Genomic DNA, 25473 nt, shown 5'->3' with positions numbered 1-25473 from the left:
AAACCAGCTCTCTCTCAAACAGATAATGTGTCACGCTTCTGATTGTTACCTCACTCTTACCTGTCTTTGTCTCCCTGTCATTCACAGACCTCATTAAAACCAGTGCACCTTGCCAGCTTAGCACGCCTTCGCCCCAAAACTACAGCAAGCTGTCAAACAGCACCCACAGACAGAAGCGATCGATCAGCACTGAGCGCTTTGTGGAGACGCTTGTGGTCGCTGATAAAATGATGGTCGGTTACCACGGACGCAAAGACATTGAGCATTACATCCTGTCCGTAATGAATATTGTAAGTTTGAGCCTACTTTTTCGGTCAAGTCTACACTCATGATTTCTCCATTGTTGCTCATGTTCTTCGTGGACAGGCAGAGTAGTGTGGCACAGTTGTCTGACTTTGTGTCTTTTCTTCTTTTCTGGAGGTCAGGTTGCCAAACTTTACCGTGATGCCAGCCTAGGAAATGTTGTGAACATTATTGTGACCCGGCTGATTGTTCTGACTGAAGATCAGGTAAGAGACGGTCTCTTTTTTTCTGTTTTAAGCCACTTCTTCTAGTATCTATATCCTCACCTGTATTGAGTGTATAACTGTATAACGCAACTTCTGTGTAGAAAGGGTAGAGAGTAGAAAGACTCTTCACCATATGGACACCACTTCACATGAAAGCTGTGCTCAGGTATCTTCCCTCAGGGAGCTTCTATTGAGCATTTGTACATGTACTATACATGTGCATGTATGTGTGATGAGAGAAACAGAGGGTCTTCCTACCATCTGTTTTTCTGAAAGGGTCTAGCAACTCTTTTTGTAGCATCAGTTCCAAAAATGATGTCAAGTGGAATCAAACTTTAAATTTATATGAAGCGGCACTAGTATATCAGTCATTATGAAAATTCACATTGTATGCAGAATGTTTTCTAATTATTTGGTGGGTAAGCTGACATCAGCACAGTTTAATTACCCTTTGCATGGAAGTAGAAGCATTTACCAAACTCCACTATAACATCCCCAGTTGTCCTTCTACATTAGCTACTTTTCCTCCCTGTTTTCCAATAGTGCAAGTCCTCTGCTCCTTCTATGAGTCATCTTTTTCTTCCTGCTCTAAATGGTTTTACCTTTACTACAACTGCATCGTCTCCTAAATCAAAGACAAAACCCATGTCTTCTGCAAAATCTGGTCCTCTAACCTCCCTCTGATCCCCTAACAGTACTCCTCCAATAATTCATTCAGATAATCGTTCTACTTTGGCTCAGTGTTTAGAGCTGTCAATGCATGACAATAAATTCAGTGCCCTTTTTTTGTTTTGAGCTTCTTTTTTTTTAAAAACTTTTTTGTTTTGCATGCATGCTATTTTTTGGACAGCAGGCAATAGGCCTCCAGGTTTCTGGGTATAAAGTCATGTGAAAAGAAAGTTTTTCACTGTCAAATCTCCATTGTGTTTGACACCCAGTGATGGATTGTGCATTATGGTCAAATGTGTCAGATTTGGGCTCATCTGTCCAAAGGGCTGAGACCTGTAGAGTCTGAAATGTAGCTCTTGGGTTTTTTACAATTTCTCTGAGCATTGCACAATCTAATCTTAGGGTGAATTAGCTGGGATATCCACTGGGCTGATTGTGGTGTTATGTTAACATACAACAAAATACTCCAGGCCAGCAAACTGCCAATTGCCTCTATAGAGGTGCTCACACTTGCCGATGATCAATTAACCTGCATTTAAACAGCAGGACGTAGGTGCTAATCAATCGTAAATCAAATGAATCAAATGTATGAAGCGCCTTGAGGCGACTTTTGTTGTGATTTGGCGCTATATAAATAAAATTGAATTGAATTGAATTGAAATGGAGAAGTGCCTTAAACCTCCATTCTTTTAAGCAACTAAAAGGGGGCAATAACTGTGGTTTCAAAAAAACTTGCATTCCTATAAAATTCTAAGTTAAACCTGCCCTTGGACCTGACCTTGTTAAAAACCTTGTTGATGTATATATGGGCTCAGTCACTTATTTTGAGTCATGCTGAGTAAAACATTGAGTTGTAAATTTAGCTTATTCTGTGTTTCAGAAATGAGGATTATCCAAAGTATGGCCGCATTGGCTAACGACTTGTGATTAAAAAGTCATTGGCCAACGAGGATGCAATTTTACTTCTCCTGATCACATTACTCATTTTAAAACAGCAAGTCAATGAAGGCAAAATTGTTCATCTTGACATAATAAACCAATGGATGAGTTCATGGTAGCTGCATCCATCCTTTATAATGTCTATGGCCATAACGCAACATGGGAAAAACATCATGATGGAATATGAAGAAAGATGCTAAGACTTGACATCTGTGCTTGTGATGAAGAGATGTCAACTTAAGTTAAAAGTAGGAGCTGGCTGTACTTTTGTAAGGTACCAGTTTGTACCATGAGATGGTGCAGTGAGTGAACCTCAGCTTTAAGTCGTTAATAACACATTCTTACCTGCAAAAAAAGCAAAGCCTGTTGAGAAAATGAATGTAGGGCTTAAATGAAATATCAAAATTTGAAAGAACTTTTTGAACATGCCTGCTGGTAAAATACTGCCCACTATGGTAAATATTTTAGTTCAAATTTGCAGAGGATAATTACGAACCACACGTATCTAGCATCACCCAATATTTTTTGGTGCTGATGGAAATTGCGTTTTCTTCTATCACTTTGTTTTTCATGTCTGTTTTTTGCAGCCAAATCTGGAAATTAATCATCATGCTGACAAGTCTCTGGACAGTTTCTGTAAGTGGCAGAAGTCCATCCTGTCTCATCACAGCGATGGAAACAGTATTCCAGAGAATGGGATGGCTCATCATGACAATGCTGTCCTAATCACCCGGTAAGAGTTGGCTAACAGCTACAGAACAGGACAACATGTTGCTCACACACCATTATAATAATCCAGTGTTGAAATACAATTTTTCAGTTCTTACTTTATTTGTAATTTTCTCATCTTGAGCAAATACAGGTTATTTTCTGTGGTGTGCCTTCAGCAAATGCCGACAGCTACAGCACTGAAAAATTCAAAAGTCCAGGTCTTGTGTGCACACTTTACCTGTAATAGCTCACGGGAATAAATGCCATCGTTTTGAAAGTAAAATGTGCTGTTACGGACGTAATGTACCTGTCATCCCGCAATTTATGTCATAAAATAATAAAACTCTGTCATTACCTGGAATAGACTTTATTGTTGCCAGAACTGTTTTGGCTACCTAACCTGGCAACTGATGTGTATACTCCTCCAGCTGCTTCTATCTAGAGAGAGGATGGGGTTCTGTGATTGACATTGCCAAAGGCAAAGTTTTTGATTCTCTAGTTTGCATAAAACAGCCTTTTTATCATTAGTGCTAGCGTGTTGTCTGCCAGTTAATATCCTCCAGCTTCTTTGGCTGTTGGTTTTATTATTGGTTTTAGCTTCACTTTGCACAAACAGCAAAGGCTGCTTAATAGGGCCTGCCTGCAGTGGTCATGGAGTTTGCCTTTTTGGCTTTCCCTTTTTAGCAGGAAGCTGAGAAATGTTATTGTTTTCATAAACCAAAAAAATCATGGAAGGGGCTTTTAACTCACAAACTATTTTTTTAAACATTTCAGTTTGAGGGCATAAATTAACTTGGATACTTGGTTACAGATGAGCTCTAAGGAAGCTGACAGACCCAATGCTCTGACATATAAAAGGCCCATTAGGTTATTATACCTGATGGTCATTGCAAACAAACATTGGTCTACAAATCTATCATCTGTCACAGTTTGTTCACAGCAAAATCCAAGTAATAAATACGATATCCACATTGTTTTTCTTGGGGATTAGAATATTGTGCCGATCTCTCGAGTCGTATTTGAATGAAAAGGCTGATTACAAGCAAGATGTATTTATTAACCATGGGTATGAGTGCATAGCATAGACAGTATAAAAGAAAAGTCTGAAAGGTAAGCAAAGTAAAATCTGTGATTGCAAAAAGACTTCCTGTCCTATAGACAGTGTTGGGAAGGTTACTTTTAAAATGTATTCCATTACAGATTACAGATTACATGCCCCAAAATGTATTCTGTAACGTATTCCGTTACGTTACTCAATGACAGTAACGTATTCTGAATACTTTGGATTACTTAATATATTATCATGCTGTTTACAACTACATGAATGTACTATTGCTGTGATTTATTACTGTTACTGAAGGTCCGCGGCTCCGAACCGTAGTAAAGACCTCTGGCTAATACGGTGGGTTCTGTGTCGGCTCGTAGCCGAAAACTAGCTTTACTTTGTTGTCTGGGTCACTTTGCTAGCAGAGACAGAGAGAGGCGTTGAAAGGCTGCTCCTACGGAACTTATTGTTTCGGAGGAAAACACGAACACGGTGTACAGTCGAGTCTTAATAGCTTACTTACAACTGGGCTCGTCAGGCACTCTTCTTGGCTGCAGTGGTTATTATTATATTTACATGCTTCCAGCTCCCGTTTTTGCTCGATGACAGCTCGTACTTTTCCTTTTTCTCCTCCCTCGCTCACAGACACATAACGGGTATGGCAGTCCATTCTCCCTGCAGCACGGACTACACTGCCTATGATGCTACATTCTTTAGAGCTATACCTGTAGCATTCTGCCTGTTAGCTTAGCACAACAACAACAGGCGCTCTCTCACCCAGGAAACACGCAGAGAGAGAGCGCCACCCTGTAACCATGGCAACCGTAACGCTGCTGCCTGGAACAACAGAACGTAGCTGTCAAACAAAACCCAAACAGTCCTGACCCGCCACAATATGAAACAGGGAAGTACCGCCGTGTAATTCATTTATTTCAACAAAGTAACTGTATTCTAAATACCACCTTTTTAAACGGTAACTGTAACGGAATACAGTTACTCATATTTTGTATTTTAAATACGTAACAGCGGTACATGTATTCCGTTACTCCCCAACACTGCCTATAGAAGTCTATGGGAAAATAGCTGCCAACCCTTTCCTCAATTCACGCTTTCCTGATGACTTGAGCTCCGTCACGTGTTTTAGGTCATAGTCAAAAAAACTCATATTTAATAAAACATTAAATCCATCTAGTAAATGTTATTTTTTTTCTAAGTGTTATAAAGCAGGATTATCCATATGCTCATTGGTGATGAGCTCATTGGCCGGGGCCTGTCTGTGTAGGCTCTTTGTGGGTACTCTGGCTTCCTATCATAGACCATAGGTGCAAATGTGAGTGTGAATGGTTGTCTGTCTCTCTGTGTTAGCCCTGCATCAGATTGTTGACCAGTCCAGGGTGTACATTGCCTTCCACCTCTATGATAGCTGGGATAGGCTCCAACTTCCCTTGCGACTCTGAATAAGAATAAGCTGAAGAGAATGGATGAATCGATGGATGGATGGTCTTGTTTAAATGAGTTTGGTTTATAAAAATACACCACTTCTATAGCTGTGATGAAATTAGCCACAGACACTTTTCCTGCAGATCTTTGGTAACATGGATCAGTGTGAATGAATGACTGAAAGTTCTTGTTAGCATAAAACAAGAATGTCATTGTCCAGCCTTTGTTTTGAAATGGGTGGTGTCAAAACCTTTGAAAAATTGGGGGAATAAATCAAAAATGGATTAGAAAAGTCAAAGTAGGGTCACTTAAAAGAGAACAGAGAGAGAAAGAGAGAGGAGTGATTCAAAGACAAAGGAGTGAGGGTGGTAGGTGATGGTGGAGGTGGTGGTAGTAGGGTAAAATTTAAGTTGCTGTGCTCTTGGTTTTAATAGATTAAAAGCTTGTGGTATGATTGTCTCATTAATTTGAATGCAATCCTGTAAAAATTTCCTCTTCCTTTTTTTTTTTTTTTTTTTTTTGACTTTTGCTCTATTGATTTAACTGTGAAAGCCCACGGCACAACCAAAATTATTGGGACCATGAACTTGTGATCTCATTGCTTTTGAAGTGGTTCCTTCAAAGAGGTGGACCAGCTCTGTGACCACTGGCAGTCAGCTGCTGTCTTCAAACTAACTTTAGTGTATCAAGACGGCAATTAAAGGGCAATAAGATGGAGTTAGCTTGCCATCGGTTCACAGTTCAATGGGGTCAAGTTGACAGTTATGTGATCTATTTGTGATAGTACACAGTTAACTGTGATCAGCGAAAACAGCAAATCTGCTGCACAAAAATTCACACTAAGTGCTTACATTCATAGTACAGCCATAGGCTCATAGATATGAAACAGAAATTCCAAAATTCATTTATAAGTACTCATGCAGGTCCTGCCACTGTTGTTTAGAGACAGGTTACCCCCTACCAGGTAACCTGTTCTATAGTTTTTACAATTAAAAGTGGTCATCCAGAGGTTAATGATAATAATAATAATAATGGATTGCATTTATATAGTGCTTTTTGGGACCCCTCAAAGCGCTTTAAATACCACTATTCATTCACTCTCACATTCATACACTGGTGAAGGCAAGCTACAGTTGTAGCCGCAGCTGCCCCGGGGCAGACTGACAGAGGCGAGGCTGCCATATCGCACCATCGGCCCCTCTGGCCATCACCGGTAGGCGGTAGCTGAACACCCAACTCTTGAGCCACGATCGCCCATTGAGCGTGTTGCGCGCTTAACCTATTGATGACCAGGCTCTCGTGACCACTTGAAATCACTTGCTGAATGGGAAAAAAATTTAGTGCAATCAGTGGATATCCATTGACTTGACAACCCAAGCTAGTATATGATATTGTTAGGAGTAACACTTGAAGCTCTTTTCTGGACTGAGCAGTTTCTGTCATATTTGGGGCTGCTTATAAAACAAAATGACTGGGTGTGTAACAGAAGTTAGTGAGGGTCTCTGCTTATGCAGCTATGTTTGGAAAAACCCAGAAGCTATTCTAATAGTCAACAAACATATACTGAGGGTCAAAACTAGCCATTAGGGTACAGGGGAGGTTGTCTTTACAAGGGAAAGATTTAAAGGTGACATTATACCTGACCAGACTGTGATTAAACATAAACAGTTTGAGTATTCTGACCTTCTTCTTCTTTTTGCCTGTTCTTAGGTATGACATCTGCACCTACAAGAACAAACCTTGTGGTACCTTAGGTGAGTGAAAAAGGCTGTTTAAATTTCATATATGTTAAATTAGGTTTCCTTTGTAATCTTATGTGATGCTGACTACATTAAATGTCTAGTTTTGGAGTTTATTCTTTCTTGCTCTTTGGAGAGGTTTTTATTTTCCCATTCAACGTGTCCTCAAAAAACCCCCTTATTTAGCAGCCTTCGCAATCTTGTGTAGAAGAACACAAATCCGACAAATCCGGTGAGACATAATGAGAGGGATATTTTCCATTGTGTTATTATAGCTCCTCAGTGGCTTCTCCTCTGTTTGTTGAGGCCAGGAGCCCTGAACCTGGACAGCTGTGGTCACCTCTAGTTTATAAATCTCCTCTGTCTCTGTCCTCTGCCTCCAACCTCAGTTTGTCTAAAGTGTTTACACTTCCACTGGGGGTTGAAAGGGAGAAAGGAAGTGCAGGAAAGTTAAGGAGGGCAAAGACTTAAAAGGGGGGAGGAGAAATGTAGGATGAAGAAGAGACGAGATTAGTGGCAGATGGGGGAGATGGAGAAGAAGAAGAGGAGGGGTTGAAAGGAAAATGGAAAAGGACAATTATAGGGGGTGTTAGAGTATGCAGGAGGGAGATGGAGTGGTTGATATGCACGCTCTGGTGTTACAGGGGGTGGAAAAAGGACAGCAAGTGGTGGCAGATCATCCCCCCCCCCCAAAAAAAATAAATTCTGTCTCAAGTTGTTCAGTTCCACCTCAAACCTTCCTACCCAACCAGCTCTTTCTTTCCCCACCTTATCTTTTTTGGAGCCTGCAGGCACCACAGTATATCTTGGAGGTAATATTGTGACTTCAGGGGTGGTTTGACAGATTGACCGCATTCGTCACATTCTCTGGTCTTTTTAATTGCCCTGGCATCTGCTTGGCTTCCTCGTTGTCTCACCCCCACCTCCCTCTCTGCTCCTCCTCCTTTTCCTCCCAGGGATCATGCTCTCGGGTCAGACTGCTGGCATTTAGGGTCGCAGAGTAATCATGGGCGTGGAGATAATGCACAGTCCACCCTGGAGTTAAGAAAACAGCTTACACTCCATGTTTGCCCCCCACCCGAACACACACAGACACACACACACACACCCTTCTTCTTTTCCCTCCCTCTCCTCCTTTTCTCTTCACCTTCAGGCTCCCTCTTTTCCTGCAGTAATGGTTTCAGTGGCCTCCTGATTTGCGAGTCTATTCTTGTTTAGCCTCTTAGTAAAGAGGACACAAAGGCCATGCCACTTTTAGCAGGCAAGCGAGGAGTCCATGCATGCACTACAGGAAGATGTGAAGCTGCATTGGTTGCCAAACTACATGTTATGTAGCTAATGAACAGTGTAAAAAGAGGTGTGCAAAGTTTATCATTAGAACATTTTGCAAAAATTTCTACTGCAAGTTGAAAAACCGCTCTGGTGCATGCGAGCTGAATAAAAAGAAACATATTTTCTTGCTCACGTTCGTTGCATGAAGCCGTTCAGACATTTAGTTTTGGTTTGATTTGTCTAAGTTCAGAGGTAACTGCTTATTCGCAAGAGAAAGAAAATTGAAAGCTGTTGACAGTAACTGTGCTCCTATCTACATGATTTATGCACATGTTAAACGCTTGAAAAATTCTTGAATGAAAGTCCAAACAAATCCCCACAACTATATTGCAAGATGTTTTTGTATCAATTGCTAAAAAAATATATAGGGAATGTACAGTACAGTAAACAGTAATGTACCGTCTTTTGTAAATACAGTTTGGTACTTTAAATGCTAATACCTTTCAGGAAAAAATATTGATTCATATCAATATATAAATATTAATACCCTATTTTCTCATTTTTAGTTAAGTCAGACTTGAGTCTCACTGTGATGCTTTAGTACGCCCACAACTTAACTCTTAAACGCACATAGTCAGAATAAAGAAATTAAAAAGAAAGAGTAGCGACGTGAGTTGAAATTGTAGCAACTCAAGGTAGTGGTAGCTTGGGTTATTTACACAGGCAAGTTCAAAGACTCATGGGAATGTACATGCTTAGGCTCAAATCATTAATTATGTAGTGCTGTGATGTTTATTTTAGCTATTTTGCATTTAGACTTTAATTATTGTGGGTGTGTGATGTGGTTTCCAGCTTGTGTGTGGCTAAGTGTAATGTTAAGGTTTAACTAGCAGTGGACCACCATGATGACCAAGATTGCTGACTAAATCAAAGATGGACTCAGCCACTGTGATGTCACCCATTGATTTGGGGTTATTTGAACCCTCACTGTTAGTGTTTTGGCCATCACATTGTTATTGAGAGGAAAGGGTGGCCTGCTAAATTATCAGCTAATGCTTACAAGTTACATTTATAAACTGTAAGGCACAGACAAACACAGTATCGGTTAATTAGTGTTGCATAACAGACTAATAAAGTAGAATGTAACTCCTCAAAGCTAAGGCACAACTTCCTTGGACATATAACTTGATCCAAAATGCACCAACAGCACGAACATGGCAGAAAGATCCAGTGAAGGGACAATATTTAGCAGAGGTAAGACTCCGAAGACACCAGTGGGTACAGCTCCACCTGCCATCTATGTGGATGACTGGATGGCACACCCCTTTACCACCCTTCATAGCAACCCCAAGTTGCTATTAAGATATGAACTATCAATAAGGCCAAAACTGCTATGTATTCGGCTATAAAAACTGTGCTTTGAGTTGTAAAGTTGGGTATTTTCATTTTTGGGACTCTGTGGAGCCGGACTTGGCCCAAGTTGCCAATACACCACTGCAGTTTTTGGCACTTACACACCAGCCTCACTTTTCAGCCTTTGACGTTCTTCCTTGGTAGTGATGAGTCATGTCCATTCAGCGTGCATCTTCAGGGTGTTAAATACAGGAGCTTTTGGATAACCGTGTGGTGAATAAAGAGAATGAAAATGTAAAGAAACTGATTTCATTACATTGGTGAGGGTACAGAGACATTTTCCATTCTTATGGTGATTACAGAAGGTACATTAAACATTATAATGGCAACCAAACAAGTGACTTTGTTTGTAAAATCTATATTATGCAGCACAGTAGTGTCATATTTTTTACTATATGAAAGTGTTGTTTTACATTTCAGTAGGTACGCTGTAAAATAAGTATAGTGTATTTATTACTCTATGCAAACTGTAATGCTGCTCTCCATCAGTATGGGGTGATGTGTATTTGCTTTTCTGTATTTTATTGTCATTTATCATCCTAAAGTGGAATCCAACTAGCTTTACTGTCATTTAAAAAGGACACTTTTTAAATGACAGTAAAGATAAGTGGAAAAGATGTGATGATAAAAAAAAAAGAAAAAAGTAATTTCTCTAAATTGCAATGGAAATACCTGAGCTGTTGCAAACTAATGAGGAAGCTTAAAGCATATCATATTTTTATAACTGGTGCACTTTTAATTTTTCATCTTGTTGCACCCTCTCCTGCCATTGTTGAACAGCATTTAATTGGAGAATACTTCCAATCAACTGTTTGTCATTCATATATATATATATATATATATATATATATATATATATATATATATATATATATATATATATATATATATATATATATATATTTACAAATTTACTTAAAATGTCAAGTAAAACTTAACAGAAATGACTGAGATTATCCAAAGCGACAGGATTCCCCTTAATTTATTCTCAAATATATGAAAACCTGGGAAATAACTCCTCAACCCAACATGAAATGAATAGAAAGTATCTCTCTCTCTCTCTCTCTCTCTCTCTCTCTCTCTCTCTCTCTCTCTCTCTCTCTCTCTCTCTCTCTCTCTCTCTCTCTCTCTCTCTCTCTCTCTCTCTCTCTCTCACGCACGCACACACACAGGCTCACACAGGCGCACACACACCTGCTTTGCAGTGTCATATGATCCACTCTCCAGTCACCTGTAGATGTAATCTCTGAAGGATCGCCAGCAGTCTCCCTATCTGACCTGTCAGGCTTTAGGGGAAAAAGAACCTGCGACACCTGGATTGTGGAGCGTTTTTAACTTGAAACGCCCTCTCCTCTCCCTTTTCCCTCTTTTCTCTCAGCCTCTTTCTCCAAGTCTTGCTTTTGGAATGAGAAAAAACAACTCTATTTTCTGTCAGTTTTTTGTCAGAATACTAGTTACATGAAATCCGGTGTATAAACCTTTTCCAGTAATATCACCGTTTAAGTAAAAAACAAAAAACAACAAATATTTAGGAGCAAATGCTAAACTTGACTTGTCCTGGTGAATCTATAGCCATGACTAGCTGACTCTCAGCACTGCTGCAAACAGTAGCTTATGTATGGAATCCCAGTTTTATGACAGCGAGTCCTAAGAATGCTTTGCCTCAACCTTGTGTTTGTATGTTTGTCTGGCATGTGTGTTTATGTGTGTATGTCTAGGTCTGGCCTCAGTGGCTGGAATGTGTGAGCCAGAGAGGAGCTGCAGCATCAATGAAGACATCGGCCTCGGTTCTGCTTTCACCATTGCGCACGAGATTGGCCACAAGTGAGTTTTAAGAGTTTTTAGGATCCTAATATAAAATATAAAACTTGACATTAATCCCTGATGCGTCTTGCAGAGGTGGTGGGACCAAGTCAGAGGGCCTTAAATGGCTTGGTTTTGAAGGCACACATTTAAATTACTTAACAGAACTTGTCTCATTAATTTAAAGTGGTGCAGCTCTGTCTACTTTGACTTGAGAATTATTATCCCTTAGTTAATCCTTATCATGGCTTGTAAAAGTTTTCCTTTTTTGTCTTTATACTTTTTCATGATTATAGCATATTTTGGCGTGGCACCTTACGCACATCCACAATGAACTTACACCCCGACAATATTTATTCATGGATCCTTTTTTAATTCAGAACTTAAACTTCTCTGGTGGCATAAAATCCCTCAATATGAGTATTGGCACTGCTGATATCCGCAGATTTCTAAGTAGGACTTGAAGTTCTTCCTTTTACATTTTTGGGAATGAAACTTTCCATAAATGTAGCACCTTTTATAGCAGTTTTAGGTGTTGGCAAATGCCCTCTTTTTACTTAAGGTCGTCTTCAAACCTTTTATCACTTTCACGACCTGTTCTTAAACAAACATTACTTGCTGCCTGGTTTTGCCGGACTTGCATATAGTCTTTTTTTTCCCCCTTGCAGACTGTAACTGCACATATTTCCTCATGCAAATGTCAGTGTCCGCATACCTCGGCCTCTTTCTTCCTGAATATAAAGCAAAATAATGATGATGTATTAGTCTGTGTATTCCTCTCTCGAGAGTTAGGCAAGATGGCGATTTCCTTTATTATGTCTCATGTCTGCTTCTGTTGTGGGGCAGTTGTAAAAATAGTCTCTGCTTCTAGAGGATGTATAAAAAAACACACTACAGCGGGGTTTCGACTGGCCTGATTTATTTCCCGAGTAGGGTAAAATGTCATAAACGCCAGCCTTAGAAAAACAGGTTCAGTCTGTGCAATGTGGTTGGGTTTGTTATATACATTAGACCTGATTTGCGCCACTAGACTGTGAGGGAAAGTTAAGCTTTGATATCCTGCTGTAATGAGAAACTTTTCTCTCAAGTGATCTCCTGACAGATGAAGTTTTTCTGAAAATGAATTGTTGCAACCATTGATAGCCAACATGAATTTAGTGTGAAAGAAACTATTTCGTAGCTTTCAGAACAGTGTTCAAAGTTTGGAGCTGCTCATTGTAATGATCTAAAGGGTCTTGACTCCTCGCTCCAGTCTGTGCTGACTTTCCTTCCCTGGCTTGCTCAGACCTGCAGGCAGTGATTGACAGACAGGCATCCGAGTGGTGATTAGAACTTCTTCTTTCCTGCAGAGCCCCAGACAGGGCTTGACCCTTGACCCCTCCACACAGCTGTTTTAGAGCCAATGAGCTCAATCTTTACAGCCACAGAGGTTGACATCCACAATCCACAGCCTTAACTGTCCAGCGAGATCCCATCTAAACCGTGCAATTAACTACCACTTTCAGACCAGATGGTCATTTCTCCCAGCTGCATTAATTCCTCTTCTTATTTATTTTTTTCTGTTTTAGTTTTGGGATGAACCATGATGGGATTGGGAATTCTTGCGGTACCAAAGGTCACGAGACAGCCAAACTGATGGCTGCTCATATAACAGCCAACACCAACCCTTTCTCCTGGTCTGCCTGCAGCAAAGACTACATCACCAGCTTTCTCGAGTAAGTGGGTGATATGGGTGGTGGTTGTTCCCTGTGGGTCTGTGTACGTGTGTGTGTGCGTGCAATAGAGAAAAAGGTGCATTCCTGTTTTCCCTTTTTACTCACAGCTGTCTCTCTTTACAACCCGCTGCCACTGGCTGGTCCATGTGGCTGGACCCGCTAGGCTGCTTTGTACGCGAGGCCTTCCCCTACTTATTCACATCCACTTCATCACTGAGACTTTTGCCAGACCTCCTTGTGGCTGCGTATGATAACTGAGTGCTTTCCACCCCTGCATCCTTGCACCACAAGGCGGGTGATGTTAGAGCTCATGTGGTCCTCGGTGGTGATGTGTAGGCCAGCTGCCTTAAACCACTGCTCTGCTGTTTTATATATTGGCCAAAGGAGGCAAAAAAGGAGAAAGAATTGGAGCACATAAATAAACAAGGCAGTGATATTTGAGTCTTGCCAGCCTGGCATAGTAGAGGACACACCAATGTTTCTTTTCCAGAGGCTAGACAAAACGTCTGGAGTAACAGAACAAACAGATAATCGTTACAATGACAGACTTCTACACCTATTTCTGCACAGCATGATGTAGAGGAGGCGTGTCAATTTGAAGCCTTACTTGAAATTCTAATGCTCTTCACGCTTGCGAATCCCTGATTTTTTTTTTCTGGCACTTTTGTCTTTTTATTAGATGGCAGAGACTCTGAATGTCGCAATGCCCCAAATCTGATAATCAACAAAGCCCTTTGCCAGCTCCATGCATTGTCATAATGCATTTTCATGATGTAACATCAGTGCAATATAACTACAGTCATGATCTTTTTTGCTCCACAAATTCTTTTTCCATATTTAAGCCTATAGCAGCACAGAGCAACTCAGCCGGCAGCAGACTTCTGTCAGAAATCCAGCTGTGTTATACTAGTAACGGCTATTGTAGCATGGAGCTGCTAATGCCTTTTTAATGATCATAGAATGAGGTCAAGGACCCCCTTAACTTTGTAGCATTTGTGGGATTGATAAGATTCCCGTGTAGCTTTATTGCTGCACAAAAATTTCGAAACTCAAAGTGCTTGTTTGCAAAAATGGAACAGTGCTGACCGTGCAGAGCTAGTAGCACAAGACCACCACGGAAACAGGAAAGAAACTGACAACAATGGAGGAAAGTATAAAATGGGCCAAAGGTTACGAATGATTTCTAATCTAATCTGATGTGTTGCTTTGCTGTTTGTGTTGTTTTATCTTATACTCCTATCAACAAGTAGTCGACAGGGTTTATTCTGATGGATATTTAGATTCATACAGCAGCATTTTATTCATTTATAATCCTTCTCCTCAGGTACAAGATGTAGAAAATCAAGATCCATCATAAACACCTTATTGTATTGTGTTATCTCAATAGACCACTTTCCTCTCAGAGTGCTGGCTTAATTGTAGTTATAAGCATTTCCAAAAGTAGAATGGGTGGTGACTATCAGGCCACTGTCTCGTGGAACCAGCTACCAGTTTGGATTCAGCAGACGTACACCTTTTCTACATTTAAGATTATTTATTTATTTTTTAAAAGCTACTACCTTTAGAACAGGTGACCCTAAATCATCCCTTAGTTATACCTCTGTTGGCTAAAACTGCAGTGGAACTCACAACACCCTGAGCATTTCTTCTTCACTGACATCTTTTCACTTCCCATGCCACTAACCTTTGTTTGCTGTCCCCCATAGTCTGTTTTGTCCTGACTGTTTGTGGTGTCTCGTTTCTCCTCTTTCCTCTTTTGTCTTTTCCCCTCTGTGCCCCTCCCTGAACCTAAGTAAGTCTATACCTTACAATATAAACTACCATGTCCATAAACGGAAAGCTGGTAACATTATCTCTGCAATGTCACCTGCCTTAGACAGCGAGCAAGAGGTCAGGGTATATTTTTACCTTTTAGTTCTAACACTAAGAAACTTTGTATCTGGTGCTTCTGCTGTCTGGTTTATTGTGCATGTGCAAATTCATTTTTCATGCTGATTTTTTTAAAAAAATGCTTCATCTGACTTGAGATAACAACACAGAAAAGCATTAAAACATTAGTATGTTGTTGTTGTTGTTGTTGTTGTTTTTTTAGTTTACCCTAGATAATAGAGATAATTTTTGAAAAATGAGCCTGTTATGCTAATTTTCAACTCCCTATTTTTATTCTTTAGATACTTTTCAGGTTTAAGTAATCCTTATTTATCTCATATTAGCCCGGGGTGTTGCCCTTTAGTTTATGTACTCTCTGAAAAAAGCTTTTGTAGTTACATTCCCTTTAAGCTATACTTCTTTTGATTGGTTGCTGTTTGTAAACAGGTTTGTATATTTCAACTCAATTCTATTCAGTTTTATTTACACAACACCAAATCACAACAACAGTCATCTCAAGGCGCTTTACATTGTAAGGTAGACCCTACAATAATACATACAGAGTAAAACCAACGATCATATGACCCCCTGTGAGCAAGCACTTTGGCGACAGTAGGAAGGAAAAACTCCCTTTTAACAGGAAGAAACTTCCGGCAGAGCCAGGCTCAGGGAGGGGCGGCCATCTGCTGCGACCGGTCGGGGGAGGGAAGGAAGACAGGATAGAAGACATGCTGTGGAAGAGAGACAGATAAGAGCCAGACAAGTATGATTCAATGCAGAGAGGTCTATTAACACATAGTGAGTGAGAAAGGTGACTGAAGAAGAAATACTCAATGCATCATGGGAATCTCCCAGCAGCCTACACTACTGCAGCTTAACTAAGGGAGAATTCAAGGTCACCTGATCCAGCCCGAACTGTATGCTTTAGCAAAAAGGAAAGTTTTAAGCCCAATTCCACAGAAGAGGGGCCTGAAAACTGAAGGCTCTGATTCCCATTCTACTACTTAAATACTCTAGGAACAACAAGTAAGCCTGCAGTGTGAGAGCGAAGTACTCTAATGGGGTGATATGGTACTATAAGGTCATTAAGATAAGATGGGGCCTGATTATTCAAGGCCTTGTATGTGAGGAGCAGGATTTTGAATTCAATTCTGGATTTAATAGGGAGCCACTGAAGGGAAGCAAATATAGGAGAAATATAGCCTAGAAGAAGCCTAGAAGTAATAAATACATGAATTTGTTTTTCAGCGTCACTCTGAGACAGGATATTTCTTATTTTAGAGATATTGCACAAATGTATGAAAGCAGTCTTACATATTTGTTTAATATGGACATTGAAGGACATATCCTGATCAAAAATGACTCCAAGGTTCCTTACAGTGTTACTGGAGGCCAAGGTAATGCCATCCAAAGTAAGAATCTGGTTAGATACCACATTTCCAATATTTTCAGAGCCGAGTACAATTACCTCAGTTTTATCTGAGTTTAGAAGCAGAAAATTAGAGGCCATCCAGGTCTTTGTCTTTATTGTTGTATGTTTGAGATAATCATATTGGATATATCCTGTCTTGAGCAATCATTCTCCAGCTTTTCTTTGGACACTGGCTGCTTTTTCACTTATTTTCAGTCTAGTCCATGTAACTGACTGACACGTAAACGACTTGACACAGGACCTAAGAGATGCATCTGACCCCTCTAGTGTTTGCTGAAATGGTTTTAATGGAAGGGTGGCTGTCCAGAAGCTGTTCATAAGAAAACACACACTCTCAGGCAAACTCCTAAGAGAGACTTATAAACTTTTAGTTTTTTCCTAAATACTATATTTAATTTGTGTTTGCAATTGTTTTCAATAAATTGCTTCACCTATTCCCCATTTTACTAGCAAAATATGAAGAAAGGAGATGTGACTCAAGACTTTTGCATAATACTGTACATTTGACAGAAAATAAGAAAAAGCCTCCAATTTAAGGTCCATGTGAAGATTAAAAGTCCATTTAAAGTCTGTTCCTGTAATGAAACCAAAGGGCTGTAAATGTTTCAGTACTAACGGCTTTTCTTTGCAGCCACAGACACCAGACATTTTTTTTTCTCTGCAGTTCAGCTTCATTTCTCAGTATTAAGACCATGAGAGCAAATTCATAACTGCAACCTTGTGGTGAAGTATTGGTTACAAGTCTGCGGTGTGTCTGTGTGTTCCTCTGTTTGTGTATTCATGTTTAGTTAGCGAGGCCCTCCAAGAAAGCGGATAATAGCTGCTGTGGTTGTCAGATGATGTTTCCGGCTGAAAGCTGTTAGAGGAGGGTAGTGAACAGCACTTGTGACAGAGATGACAGTATTAAATGCCAGCTTCCAAATGGGACACAAAGAGCTGCTTCTACTCTGCGCTGCCGGGTTCCTGACGATTTCTGGCTCGTGTATCCGAGAATCACTATTTAAAAAAAAAAAAAAAAATGAAGTACCCAAAAGAGACAAAGCTTTTTTTACTTCACCTTTGAGCAGAATAGACTATTGCTTAACTTATATTATATGCATATTTGTATCAATCTGCGTTTTAGTTTTATTGCCTTTTGCCTTTACAAAAGTGTTTTTGTCTGTAAACTCAAATTATCCTCCCTTTCTCCCCCTCAATCAGAATTTTGGATATTGCACATGCATCTCCCTGCCAAGTAAACAACTTTGGCTGTGGTATTGGCCTAGATTCACCATCTTGCTCGAGCAATATGTGGTGCTTTGTTTGGGTTTTTTACGAATGGTTTATGAATGCGCTCACAGTTCAGTCATAGTTTATTCTCCAGAGTTTGCGTGCCAGTTTGTTCTAAATGTTAAAAGGAAAGCAGTTTGGCTTCATTAAACTCTCCGAGACCACATACTGCAATGAATTTCAGATTAAACTTGTACCTTTTTGTTAATAATTGTTAGGCTATACTGATTTAAACATACTGCTGCCTCACAACTTATTGGATCCACTCAGCAGGCTTAATATCTTCGTGAATGACTAGTCCCAGAGTACAGGGATAGCTGAAGTTCCTGCTTGTTAGAAGACGTTTCCGCTCAGCATAATGAATTTGGCTAAATCCACTGGACAGGAAGCCTTTGCGACGATGTCAAATAATAGTCTCTATGTTTATACTTTGACTATTTTGTCTCTCTCCAAACTAATAAATACTGAGGCTTGCCCTTAGTACACAGGGTGTCTGGGGGCCTCATAGTCTGGCTTTTCTGCCTCTGCCTGTGATGAGAGGGTCCTCCGACGGACAAGAGTAAAGAAAAAACATTATTCCTTTCAGTAACAGAGAATAGAGGATTAAAAATGCAAGAAAGGGAAGAGAAAGATAGAAAAGATTAGAGAAAAGAAAAGAAGGATGACTTGCTCTTCTTGGTCTTCAGCGCTGAAAATAAAACATACATAATAAGTTCTATTTGGTATGTGAACAAAGATTATATGTAATATATTTTGTTTATGCATTCTTGCTCAAGCACCAGGAGTCTGTTTGTGAGTTTAGACAGGTAGTTACAATGTGAAAGTCAATTAAATGAGTTTTTATGATGATTTTTACATAAAGTCAAAATGCTGTCTACAAAAATAACTGGAGAGATTTAATCTTGAAAACCAAATTACCATCTGAAATGATAAATTTTGTGTTGTGCTAATCATAATCGGGTATTTAATTTATCTTAATATTATTGTTGACTCTTCCCCTCATTTTCATTCTGGGCCCACGTTGTAGTTTGATCAGTCATAATGTGTAGCACTTACATTGTTGTTGTCACCAAGCCCACTTTGCCTTGAAAGGGATGAGAAGCATTCCATTGCATGCTACAGCTGCCACATCTGGAAGGAACACATAGTTCTTATAGTAAACAGTCATGGTAATACTTTGCCTCGAGATAATCCTCTGACTCAGGGAAGACCAGTGGATGTAGTCTCTCATAAAAAAAAAATCTGTTATAACCTCATGGCAGCAAGTGTCTGTGCTGGTAAAAGTATTTTCATTGTTTTAACTCCTAGAATACAAAATTGCAGTGTGTATGTACGTGTGTGTGTCTGATTTTGGTGGTGTACATGTTGTACGTATTTTTATTTGACAAAACAGACTAAACAATCCTAGGTCTGGACATAAGATCCAAATCTAACTCCAGATTTCTTTCTTTCTTTTTCTCAACTGTCATTTAATTGGCAGTCGGTGGGCTCAGTCTAAGGAGTCATACACACAATAGTGGAGCACGTAGCCATATAATCAGGGAGGGCTGGCCATTCTAGGCTGACAGCCTGCACCCTATTGCCTTGGGTAAAATGTCTGCTTGTGCTTCAACACTTCATTTGATGAAGAGGCGTTGATGTCTAATATCAGCATTAATTACATGACTTTTCAGATCTTTGTCAAAGCGTCCTATAACAGTAGTTTGGTACTAAAATTAAAGGAGTCACAGAAAACTAGCAAAGGTCTCAGAGGCGATTGACTCTAATTGTTCTGGTCTTGGCATCTCTAACTCGGCTATTATGCAAGTGTAGAAAGGTTTCTTTGTGTAAGAAACAATCCTATTGTAGGTTTGTTTTTTTGACAGCTCAGGTCGGGGGACGTGTCTGGACAATGAACCTCTGAAACGAGACTTCCTGTACCCAACAGTGGCCCCGGGGCAGGTGTATGATGCAGATGAGCAGTGTCGCTTCCAGTATGGAACCTCTTCACGCCAGTGCAAGTATGGGGTAAGAAACCAGCATCTTTCAGACTACTCTCCTCCTGATTCTTCCTCTTTACACTGAGAAAATGGGATCTCTCTCCTATATTATGTCTAGGGCAGTTAAAATAAACTTTTCTAGTTCCCAAGCGCAAGTTTTAGAACAGAGTTCACAGTGAAAGATATATCACAGTAGGTACAATACCCAAACATTGCTAGACTTTACTTTCAAAGTGGAATAAGGATATAAACAACCCCTTGAATATTTGCAGTAATTAGAAACAGGCACAGTAATTTATTAAATGTGCAAACATACATAGAAATGTAATATAAGGTAAAAACACAGTTTGTAGTATTCTAATGAGCTAGAAAGTCGATATTTGCTATAACCACCTTTTTCTGTATTTATAATTCTAACAATGTTGACAAGAAATAATAAACATAATTCCCTGAAATGTACACCCAGACCATGACAGAGCCTCCATCGTGTTTTAACATAGCAGCAGACTGCTGTATCGCTCTCCTAAGTTTTCTGTTATGTGTAGACACAGCAACTGTTCATCCCTTGAATCAGGAGGCTGTTTATGCTTAAATGATTCAAAAATGAGTGAAAAAGCAACCAATGTCTAAATGAAGAAAAAAAGGACACTGGAAGACAACTGAAGAATTATTGCTCAAGACCTTTTTAAAAAATATTACAAGCCAGTCGGCTCCTTGGAAGGAAAATAGAAGAAATAAAGAAGGGAAACAAAGAAAGAGGAAAAAAGAAACAGAAGAAATAAAGATGGGTGACTCAAGACGTTTTGCTTAGTATTGTACATAGAAATATTATGCATACATTGGTGTGATGTTAGGATCTTCAGTGTCCATTAAGAATGAATATACAGTGGGGCAAAAAAGTATTTAGTCAGCCACCGATTGTGCAAGTTCCCCCACTTAAAATGATGACAGAGGTCAGTAATTTGCACCAGAGGTACACTTCAACTGTGAGAGACAGAATGTGAAAAAAAAATCCATGAATTCACATGGTAGGATTTGTAAAGAATTTATTCGTAAATCAGGGTGGAAAATAAGTATTTGGTCAATAACAAAAATACAACTCAATACTTTGTAACATAACCTTTGTTGGCAATAACAGAGGTCAAACGTTTACTATAGGTCTTTACCAGGTTTGCACACACAGTAGCTGGTATTTTGGCCCATTCCTCCATGCAGATCTTCTCAAGAGCAGTGATGTTTTGGGGCTGTCGCCGAGCAACACGGACTTTCAACTCCCGCCACAGATTTTCTATGGGGTTGAGGTCTGGAGACTGGCTAGGCCACTCCAGGACTTTCAAATGCTTCTTACGGAGCCACTCCTTTGTTGCCCGGGCGGTGTGTTTTGGATCATTGTCATGTTGGAAGACCCAGCCTCGTTTCATCTTCAAAGTTCTCACTGATGGAAGGAGGTTTTGGCTCAAAATCTCACGATACTTGGCCCCATTCATTCTGTCCTTAACACGGATCAGTCGTCCTGTCCCCTTGGCAGAAAAACAGCCCCATAGCATGATGTTTCCACCCCCATGCTTCACAGTAGGTATGGTGTTCTTGGGATGCAACTCAGTATTCTTCTTCCTCCAAACACGACGAGTTGAGTTTATACCAAAAAGTTCTATTTTGGTTTCATCTGACCACATGACATTCTCCCAATCCTCTGCTGTATCATCCATGTGCTCTCTGGCAAACTTCAGACGGGCCTGGACATGCACTGGCTTCAGCAGCGGAACACGTCTGGCACTGCGGGATTTGATTCCCTGCCGTTGTAGTGTGTTACTGATGGTGACCTTTGTTACTTTGGTCCCAGCTCTCTGCAGGTCATTCACCAGGTCCCCCCGTGTGGTTCTGGGATCTTTGCTCACCGTTCTCATGATCATTTTGACCCCACGGGATGAGATCTTGCGTGGAGCCCCAGATCGAGGGAGATTATCAGTGGTCTTGTATGTCTTCCATTTTCTGATGATTGCTCCCACAGTTGATTTTTTTCACACCAAGCTGCTTGCCTATTGTAGATTCACTCTTCCCAGTCTGGTGCAGGTCTACAATTCTTTTCCTGGTGTCCTTCGAAAGCTCTTTGGTCTTGGCCATGGCGGAGTTTGGAGTCTGACTGGTTGAGGCTGTGGACAGGTGTCTTTTATACAGATGATGAGGTCAAACAGGTGCCATTCATACAGGTAACGAGTGGGGGACAGAAAAGCTTCTTACAGAAGACGTTACAGGTCTGTGAGAGCCAGGGATTTTCCTTGTTTGAGGTGACCAAATACTTATTTTCCACCCTGATTTACGAATAAATTCTTTACAAATCCTACCATGTGAATTCATGGATTTTTTTTTCACATTCTGTCTCTCACAGTTGAAGTGTACCTCTGGTGCAAATTACTGACCTCTGTCATCATTTTAAGTGGGGGAACTTGCACAATCGGTGGCTGACTAAATACTTTTTTGCCCCACTGTACATAATCAATGGAATCATCATTAAAATTGCTCTGTCATAGTAAACCTGAGCATCTTCACACTATGATGCAAAGCATATGGGGTCTTAAAGCTAGCAGTCTCATTGTTGTCTCGTCAGCTGTGATCCTCTGATTTGATCTGGAATTGTGTAGATTTATAGACACATTTTTATGCCATTTGCCTTCTTTTCTCTTGTTCTCACAGCTGTTAGACTACACCAAGAAAAACACTCAAAGGAAAACCAGCAAAGAGCAACTGATAAATAATTTTTGCCTCTATTTAACAAATCCACTCTCAGCCTGCTGAATTAATTTATTCTGACCAACTTGCTTTTGCCCTCTTTCCTAGGATGCGCCTTAGCAAAAGCAACTGTTGTGTAACTAACAGTACATGACTGCTCTGTCATAGTAAACCTGAGCATCTTCAGATTTTAGACTCTTAAGGGATCACTTAAAGTTAAAGATTTTGTAGAACAAGAAAGTTAAAATATTTGTAGAACAAGTAATTAAAGATAACTAAGAAAAAAGTCCTTCAGAATTTAATGTTGTGTAATTATCATTGTTAAAACATTTTACGTGGCTACAGTGAGAACAGGAAGTGCTAGTATCTACTGTAACATGTCTTTCCATGTTGGCGATTTGTCAAAATGGACCTGTGATGTCAATAATTTTCCATCAGGTCTGTAGACTTGTACTGCACATTTGTTATCTGACCTTATAGCCCCCATATTATATCCCCATCTGGAAAGGGCTGAGCTGTCTGAAAAGTATATGCAGAAATGCCAATCTTTTTAGCACTTATTGGTTTTCTTGACATCTTGATTTCTTTTAACTGCAATATAAAAAAACATGCAATATATCCCTACACACACTTATTTTTAATAACTATCTAATTTACCTGAACACTGAAACTACCAAGTAACCAAATTACACTTTCACAAGGAAATAAAAAAGTTGTTTGAGACGGTTGGTCATTTTCATTGGACCAAATGAGTCCACTGACATACTCCGGGCTCCAGTGCATTAGGTGGTTGTAATGCAGAAGATTTTGCAGCAAAGATTGCGCTATGTAAAGCAAATGACAGACAACTGCAACAACAGTTAGCACGGGTGGGTTTTCAGTCCTGCTGCCTCTGATTGTGGTTTACAGCTTTCCAACCTGGGCACTGAAACTGGAAAATAGATAAATAGAATGGAACACAGAACTTAATTTAAACCCTGCTCCCTGTGGTAAAAACAGACTGATTTAGTCTAAGGTCCTGAGGAAACTCCTGCAGAGGGTTAAATGAGTGTGTGAAAATGTACAAATGTACTTCATCATCCCAGTTTTCTAACCATATTGTGTCTTACCAGTGTGGTTAACCTTGAGTGTGGTTAACCTTAAGTGTTAAGTTAAAAAAAAAAAAAGTAAGAGAAAAACTCATTTTTTCATCATTTCCTCATTTAGATTAAAAGGGGGTGAAGAGGAAGACAATGCTTTTATTAATATCAAGGCGACAAGGCGACATAGGCAGTGAAAGACAAGAACCAACCACACATTTAAATGAGCAGCTGAAAGATTCCTCTGATATCTAATGGACAGTAATGTAATATTGCTCTGTATCACATAGAAAATTGGGCACATGATGGAAGAGAGGACAGAGATTAGTTGAGATCACAGAGTTATTTCTTTTCATTGAAAGAAATATCTGACAGAAGATTACAACAAGGCCCAAATCAACGCTCAGTTATTTTGGCTCCTAAGCTCATAATTGTGGTTTTAGATTGCCAAGAAAGACACCCATTTATGAAAGGGTGGAATTCCGGCGCTGATTTATCAGAGCGTTCAGAGAGTTTTTCGTCTGACGATCAGATTTATTTCATACTTTGAAATCGATGCCCTCAGTGAGAGGATGGATGTAACCACAGAAAAAGATCAAAGCTTTAATAAATGGAAGAATCTGGTTTCTTAAGCCAATTCTTACCCAGAATGTACCAAACGTTTCCACGTTTGGACATACTATTTGGGAGTTTACCCAAGCGATATGTTTGGCTTCCTTCTTGTGACCTGGTGCCTACTTCAACAAACTTGCTTAGGTTTAAAAGGCATAACATATTCTATGACCAGCAATATCAAAAACCATTTTAGTTTATTACCAACAGTCCAAAATTATTTTAAATCATTTTAGCTACACGGCTGTAAGGATGGCACTGATAGTTGTCTGGGGAAACCACCATGGTCCAGTCTGAAATATCTTAAAAACCCAAAACTCAGATATTCATTGATATTTGTACCAAAAGACAAATTTCAAGGTCTTTTGTTATCTCAATATTTTTTTGCTATGCAAAGCTAACCTATTGTACGTACATTGTTGTTGTTAGCATGTGACCATGCTCAAAATGTTGCTGTCTCCAGGTAGTCTAGCATGCCTGTAAAATGCTAGCTTTTACTATTTTCCTCAAGTTTTTTGTTTGCTTTTTTTGGAAAAAGCTTTGAAAATGCTACTACTCCGTATCTGTCCTCAGGCAATTCTTGTGTCATGATTAACAGAGGCTCAACAATATCAAAAGAAACTGATATTTCCATTTTTAGGGATTGCCTCAGTTCAGGGGGTTAGGCTTAATTTATAGATTATAAAAATCCTTGAACCAAGGGTTGTCATAAAATGTATGAAACATATGAAAAACAAACAATCTTTTGATATTAGTGGGGCTCTTACTGAGTGTCTCTGACCGTTTTTTTATGAACAGCTTGTTCTCGTCTGACATAAATCTATCAGCCCCGCATCCATGTTTGTTGAGGCCCGGTCAGTGACCTTTTACCATGGCTGAGATAGTGAATGGAGCAGTAGGGGTGGCTTATTAAAACCAGCTGGCATAGGGGAGTCGGTGCAACCAGAGACTGGCAGTTAGCTGTATTATTGAATCTGGATAAGCTCAAGGAGCTGAAGAGCTGTGGGATATTTACTGACCTTTGGGGTCAGAATCTACGTGTTGGCTCATTATTCTTTTTCATGAGCTTGCTCTTCTGCTCTACTCAATTGTGTTATAAAAACCTTTGAAGTTAAGACTTTAGGCAACCCAGTTTACTTAAACAGGAAATCCAGTCTTGGTTGTGCAGCACATTATGTGCTCACTTTATCCAGTTATTTATTTAGGGGCAACTTAACAGTGTATTTCTTCTCTTTCAGTAATCTAAAT

General features: G+C 39.8%; 1 protein-coding gene across 1 annotated transcript in view; it reads left to right on the top strand.

Annotated features, from left to right (window-relative positions):
• Window positions 1-25473, top strand: part of adamts6 (ADAM metallopeptidase with thrombospondin type 1 motif, 6) — a 75628-nt gene that overhangs the window by 5710 nt on the left and 44445 nt on the right. Inside the window, exons 5-11 of the mRNA XM_087843901.1 lie at window positions 88-290; window positions 426-509; window positions 2705-2850; window positions 7024-7067; window positions 11456-11561; window positions 13109-13255; window positions 19691-19832. Coding sequence (XP_087700027.1) covers window positions 88-290; window positions 426-509; window positions 2705-2850; window positions 7024-7067; window positions 11456-11561; window positions 13109-13255; window positions 19691-19832 — 872 coding nt within the window. The remainder of the gene's footprint in view (window positions 1-87; window positions 291-425; window positions 510-2704; window positions 2851-7023; window positions 7068-11455; window positions 11562-13108; window positions 13256-19690; window positions 19833-25473) is intronic.

This window comes from Neolamprologus brichardi, chromosome 7 (assembly GCF_056152115.1).
Source record: "Neolamprologus brichardi isolate AB-2024 chromosome 7, ASM5615211v1, whole genome shotgun sequence".
NCBI classification, from domain to species: Eukaryota; Metazoa; Chordata; class Actinopteri; order Cichliformes; family Cichlidae; genus Neolamprologus; species Neolamprologus brichardi.
The sequence above is the reverse complement of the archived record's forward strand: the minus strand, read 5'-3'. Positions and strand labels throughout refer to the sequence as shown.